Raw genomic sequence first — 6,786 nt, forward strand, 5'->3', positions numbered from 1 at the left:
TGATTCCCCTGTTCCTGTGCATTGACTTCCTCACCTTCAGCCCCTCTCCTAACCCTTACCTTTAGGTACCATACTGGGTGTGGCCCTTAGTGCAAGCCAAGAACTGTGAGGTTACTCTGCAGTCACATGGCATGCAAAGATGTATGTGAGGGGTCATGGGTCTGATCAGCTTGTGGGCCACAAAGAGGAGATTGATGGGAGTGCTCTGAAGGGCTCAGCTCTGCCTCAGGATCTCCTGCCCCAGCAGGAGCAATGTGACTGTGGCAGGGACTGTGAGGTCACTTCTGTCTCTGCACGTGATAGGGCAGCAGCAGGAACGTGTCACAGAAAGTAACTGGGAGGTCACTTGTGTCTGGAGGTGGCAGGTCACCCTTGACATAGACCTGGGATCTGCACTTCTGGGCTGACATCTGGCAGTGGCCCTGCTAGGCCAGCAGAAGGCACCTGCTTGGCATGCTGACTGGGGGATCCCCTCTGCCTCCAGAGCCAGGACGACCCAGGCAGAAAGAAGGCCCCCATATGGGTTGTCCTGTCCCTTCTGCTTGAGTCCATGAGTGGGCAGCAGCAGGCACAAGGCTTGGCTGTGTGTAGCCAAGAAGCTGCAAGGCCAGCAGCAGGCCCCTGGCTTGGAAGCTGCTGCTGAGGTGGCTTGTGTCTGATCAGACCTGGGCTTTGTCTTTCAAGGAGTACCTGGTGAGAGTTGGCAATACATGGTTGAAACAAAGGATGAGAGCAAGGTTGTGGACAGAGATGGGTGTCTGTAGACTTGAAGGAAATAGGGCAAAGTGTGGGACAGCATAGGAAAGCCTGCAGAGGAGAAGGCAGAGGGTGCTGGTAAAAAGGGAAGGCCCCAAGAGCCCTGAGGTTTTTGTCCCCTTGGCTAGAGTTTGTTGGGAGATATGTTATATTAATTCTGATGGGCCTTAATTGATTTCTTTCAACTCTGAGCAGCAGCTCAGAGGTGTCATACCACTGTTCTTCTCATGGCATCCCACTGCCCACTCCATCCCACAGATCCCAGGAACAGCCTTGAGCCAGACATGGGGATGCAGGATCTCCTCTCCCAGTGGCTGGGGTCAGGCCTTGGCTCTTCTGCTTCACTAAAATCAACCAAGAGTTTTCTCAGCACAGGACTTTGCCAGTCTGCAATCATGGCCTCTAATTATCTACCCTAACACATCCTTGAGGAGGCTTTCTTAGTAACAGCCCTCAGTTGGGCCCATTCATACTCCAAGTCACTTCAACTTTTCCTCCTGACTTTACTTGCTCAAGCGGCTACATCACTCTCTTCTATAGTACCTGAGCTCCATAGCATCAGTGCCAAAATACTCCATGGACCTCATTAAAATGCAGAAACTGCTGACATCTCTTCCATAGTTTTAGAAAGTCTTCACGGCTTGTGCAGCTAATTGCAGAGCTTGCATGATGTACTTAAGGAAGGAGATTTCAAAAAGCAACTAATGAAAATATTTTCTGTTTATAAATCCTGAATTTTGCTACATTTCAGTTTGGAGCATCTTTCTTCTTCTGCTATTTTTCTGTGGTGTCTTCTTTGGAAACCTTCATCGGGAGGAAAAGTAGAGTCTAGAGGTCTGACACCTCTGCTGCCAGCAGTAGTCTTTGTCCCTGTAACTGCAGCCCAGCCCAGCACATGAAACCCATTCTAAGAGAAGTCAGGAGTTCCTAGGGAAAAAAATGAAATAAAATAATAAAATAAAATAAAATAAAATAAAATAAAATAAAATAAAATAAAATAAAATAAAATAAAATAAAATAAAATAAAATAAAATAAAATAATAAATAAAATAAAATAAAATTGAAATTACCATTGGAACCTGAGAAATTCTGCTAGAATCTTTGCAGACAACTGGACATCTATGCTCTATTGGGTCTTCTGTGGGAAACTCAGGATGAAAATTAAAAAATATATATCTTCGAGTGGCTGTAGCTGCACCTATGAGCTTGGCCTCATTTGGGGAATTTAACCTTCTAGACACAGAAACCTAAACTGAGTAAAGTGAAAAGACCTGCCCAGTCAATAGAGTAGGGCAAAGTCCTTCTTCCTGTGCTATAGATGCAGAAGGTAAAAAGAATTGCAATGTGCCTGACACTACTCTGGGACGTGTAACCCAGGTCATACATCTTTACCTTAGTGCTGACAAGTCCATCACTAAACCACGCTCCCAAGCTCTGCATCTACACCTTGGCTCTCCAGTCAATGACCCAGCTCATGGATGGCAATCAGGGAGTCTCGGTTAGCATGATGCTGCCTCAGGTGCACCACCATGGTAGCCATTGGCACCTGCTGTTCTTCAACCCTCAGCAAACCCCCAACAGAAGGGTTCTGTGGAAGGCCAAGCAAGGTAGACAACTGTTTCATGTCCTTTGTCTCCAAGGCAGCTCTGCCAAAGCCGCACCGGTGGTGCCCTCTTGGAACTCTGAATTCCCTCTCCTGAAGCAGTCTATGCCGAGGATGCACATAGCCTCTGGGCCAGTCCCAATGGGGTGCTTTTGCCATTCCTTCCCAGTTAGACTCACCTCAGCCTCCAGTACAGTTATGTATTGGGTTCCCCCTGTCACTCCAGAAATACAGGTGGGTTCTACTTCTTTCTAGCTTGATGGCATTAGGGTACTCTGTGCACCGGTGAGTACTGATGTATCAGTAGAGCCTGATACATTTGTGGGTCTGATGTACCAGGCCATTAAGTATACCCAATCCAGTAAACCCGATTGTTCCTTTCTTCCCCGCCTCTCCCTGGCTGGAAGCAGAACCCCTCTTGTCCTGCTTATAGTATTCTTTACGATGTCTGGTAGACGACTCACTGGAAACACGTCCCACCACAGCACAGTCATCCCACAGTACAGGGGACAGGGCGATGCCAGACAAGGGATGCATTACAGTGCAGGAGTTGTGGCAAAACTCAGGCTGAAATACTCAAGAACAGGACAGTTCTTGAAATGGCTGAAGCAGAACCCATCTGCTTATCCTAGTTTGGGAATCATCCCCTTCCATCAGGGATATGAAAGTAAAAAATGTGAAATGCCCCATCAGGTCAATGTGGAAAAAATATTCAGAGGTTTTGTGCTGGAGTGGCAGAAGGGAAAAAGTATTGCATTGTGCCTCAGACTAATCAAGGAGACCTAATGCAGTTCATCGCTGAGATAAAGCAAACACTTTAAGAATTGTGAGGGATGTTCAGTTGCGGCCTAACATGAAGAAGAAAGTTGATCACTGGTGAAGGAACAGTCTTTTCCTGCCATCACCAATCTGGTTACACAAGCATCAGAAGAACGTCTCTGCAGTATTTCCAAACCAGCTGGACACCGGGTGCTCGTGGTGCAGAGGATCTTTTGGGGATGAACTCATTCATGATGTAACCCTGAGGACAATGTGGAGCAAGGATTACATATGTCAGCAATACCTCAACCCACCACACTATTTCCTCCCCCTGCCTTCCTGTCCTGCCCTTCTTTCCTTCAGGATTAGAGTCAGATGGGAGCTCTGGAGGTTTCCAGTGCCAAGATCTGCTCTGAGAAAGGAGAACTTTCACATCAGATCAAGCTGCTTCCTCAGTGCTTCTTCCACCTCACTTTTGAAAGCCGTAGTTCTAGGGGTGTTAGCTGGAAGGCCAGTTCTGATTCAGTGGTGCTACAAGACAGCAGTGTGGAAGAGAAGTGAGACCAGCACCAAAACGACCATGTCCTGCTGCTCTCAGTGTTTGTGGGTCAAAGAAAGTGGCAACCCTGACTCAAAGGCTGCAGGCAAGGAGTGCCTGCAAAGGCAGAAAAGGGCAGCCCCAAACAACACCAGGGTTTTTCACCACGTTGCAGCAGGGATCTTCGTCCCACAACCACTGTGGTACCTGAGAAGAGTGTATGAGAAATGAGATCCACAGAAACTGCCTACCTGCTGGTTCCTTTATTTAGTTAGTTACAAAGAGCTTAGCAGCACCTCTACATGAAGTCTTTGGCTTAGAAGAAAAGGTAAAAGGACACAGAAGAAGAAAAATATATTAAATTTATAAAATAAAAGTATAAAGAAATATTTAGCATATGGAAATAATATTGAAAAGAATGAACAGTTTTTGAAATATGTGAACAAAGGTGTTTCTGCCTTGTCCAGGTATACTTCAGGGAGTCACATGCAGAAGATCAGTTCCTCGTTGAAATACTGAATATTGCAATAACATCCTCAGTGCCTCCTTGAGCTCCTTATTCCTCATGCTGTAGATGAGGGGGTTCAGTGCTGGAGGTACCACTGAGTACAGAAATGCCAACACCAGATCCAGAGATGGGGAAGAGATGGAGGGGGGCTTCAGGTAGGCAAACATGGCAGTGCTGACCATCAGGACGACCACGAGCAGGTGAGGGAGGCACGTGGAAAAGGCTTTGTGCCGGCCCTGCTCAGAGGGCATCCTCAGCACTGCCCTGAAGATCTGCACATAGGAAAACACAATGAAAGCAAAACAACCACAGCCTAAAGAAAAACTAAACAGAAGTGGCCCAACTTCCCTGAGGTAGGCATCTGAGCAGGAGAGCTTGAGGATGTGGGGGATTTCACAGAAGAACTGGTTCACAACAATGCCTTGGCAGAAGGGCAGGGAAAATGTGTTGGCCGTGTGCAGGACAGCATTGAGAAAGCCACTGCCCCAGGCAGCTGCTGCCATCTGGGCACAAGCTCTGCTGCCCACGAGGCTCCCATAGTGCAGGGGCTTGCAGATAGCAACATAGCGGTCGTAGGCCATGACGGTGAGAAGAAAAAACTCTGCTCCAACCAAGGAGGGAAACAGGAGTACCTGTGCAGCACATCCTTGATAGGAGATGGCCCTGGTGTCCCAGAGGGCATTGGCCATGGCTTTGGGCAGAGTGGTGTAGATGCAGCCCAGGTCAAGGAGGGCGAGGTTGAAGAGGAAGAAGTACATGGGGGTGTGGAGGCGGTGGTCACAGGCTACGGCACTGAGGATGAGGCCGTTGCCCAGGAGGGCAGCCAGGTAGATGCCCAGGAAGAGCGCGAAGTGCAGGAGCTGCAGCTCACGCGTGTCTGCGAATGCCAGCAGGAGGAACTCGCTCACAGAGCTGCTGTTGGGCATTTTCTGACTCTGGACACAGCTGTCTGCTGAAGACGAGAAGGGAGAACAAAGTTAGAAGAGGCTTCTCTGAGGAAAACCTATTGCAAGTTTAGGAGCACCACCCAGCCCAACCCCTGTCTATGCAGCTGAACCTTTCTGCATCTCTCTTGCTTGAGCTGCAGCTGGTGCTGGCTGAGAGTGGCACTGGGAGCAGGGGCTGCTGTGGGCTGCACAGGACTTCTTCCTGCTGTGCAGCAGGGGGAAGCAGGAACATGGGGGAAACTCTAGTTCAGTTCACTGATCAGGTCAATGGAATTTGCAGTGCTGTTTCAAACAATGCATCTCAATGCAGAACAGAGCTTCAGATGCCACTGCTGAACACTGCCGTTCTCGGCTGCCCTGTGTAACCCATCTGTGACCTTCAGGACCATCCCACACAGGTGTTTCCCTGAGAAGAAACTGAAGACAGTTGAGAGCAGAGAAGTCCCAGTCCCAGTGCAGCTGGACAGAAGCCTCACTTTGTCTGTGGGTTGTGAGCAAGTTCTCAGCTCTTCCCTCCTAGCCAGAGGTGCCGAGGCTTCACTCCAGCCGCCCTGCATCCTTCTGGAGAGCAGCACGCAGCCCAGGAGGATGCCCCACAGACAGAGCTGGATATTTGCAATCTGGGGTGTCCCAATATCCAATCTGCATCCCCTGCAGTGTCTGATAGAGGCTTGGCCATCACACTCTTGGCTTACTAAGGGTAGCTGGGTTATGACACTCCAAAAGGCTTCTGCCAGACTTCCTCACCTCGCAGTGCAACCCAACAGGACTCTCAAAGCCTACTGCATTGCCCACTGCCCTCCCAGAAACAAGACCCAGCAGGAGGAGACCTTCCAGGACCTGCAGCTGCATGGCCCTGCAGCCAGGCACTTACCTTGTCAAGGGCTGTGCAGTTTTCTCCTGCAGGCAGCTCTCAGCATCCTCCCCCTGCCAACCGCCTCCAAGCCCTCTCTCCTTCTCTCCTTTCCCCATGCCAGCTGCAGTCAGAGTCCCCAGCTCTGCTGCGTTGTGCAGAGGAGCTGCTCCTGGGCACACCTGTCTCTCTGCTTCATGGGACTTGAGTCGTGGTGAATGGAGCCAAGTCCAGTTGGAGGCCAGTCACTAGTGGCGTCCCCCAGGGCTCGGTGCTGGGGCCGGTCCTCTTTAATATCTTCATCGATGATCTGGACGAGGGCATCGAGTGCACCCTCAGTAAGTTCGCAGATGACACCAAGTTAGGTGCGTGTGTCGATCTGCTTGAGGGTAGGAAAGCTCTGAAGGAGGATCTGGATAGGCTGCACCGATGGGCTGAGGTCAACTGCATGAAGTTTAACAAGGCCAAGTGCCGGGTCCTGCACCTGGGGCGCAATAACCCCAAGCAGAGCTACAGGCTGGGAGAGGAATGGTTGGAAAGCTGCCAGGCAGAGAAGGACCTGGGAGTGATGGTGGATAGTCGGCTGAATATGAGCTAGCAGTGTGCTCAGGTGGCCAAGAAGGCCAACGGCATCCTGGCTTGCATAAGAAACAGTGTGGCCAGCAGGGCTAGGGAGGTGATCGTCCCCCTGTACTCAGCTCTGGTGAGGCCGCACCTCGAGTACTGTGTTCAGTTTTGGGCCCCTCGCTACAAGAAGGACATGGAGGTGCTTGAGCGGGTGCAGAGAAGGGCGACGAAGCTGGTGAGGGGCCTGGAGAACAA

The 6,786-nt window shown here is 50.2% G+C and overlaps 1 protein-coding gene across 1 annotated transcript; it reads right to left on the reverse strand.

Annotated features, from left to right (window-relative positions):
• Positions 1-4,130: 4,130 nt before the first annotated feature.
• On the reverse strand, positions 4,131-5,090 carry LOC311428053 (olfactory receptor 14C36-like; the record flags this gene model as incomplete). The annotated part of the gene is made up of 1 exon (XM_084539615.1): positions 4,131-5,090. One exon carries the CDS (start codon positions 5,088-5,090, stop codon positions 4,131-4,133), a length of 960 nt encoding a protein of 319 aa, XP_084395741.1.
• Between the last annotated feature and the right edge of the window lie 1,696 nt (positions 5,091-6,786).

Source organism: Aythya ferina (assembly GCF_964211825.1).
Source record: "Aythya ferina genome assembly, contig: HAP1_SCAFFOLD_29, whole genome shotgun sequence".
Taxonomy (NCBI): domain Eukaryota; kingdom Metazoa; phylum Chordata; class Aves; order Anseriformes; family Anatidae; genus Aythya; species Aythya ferina.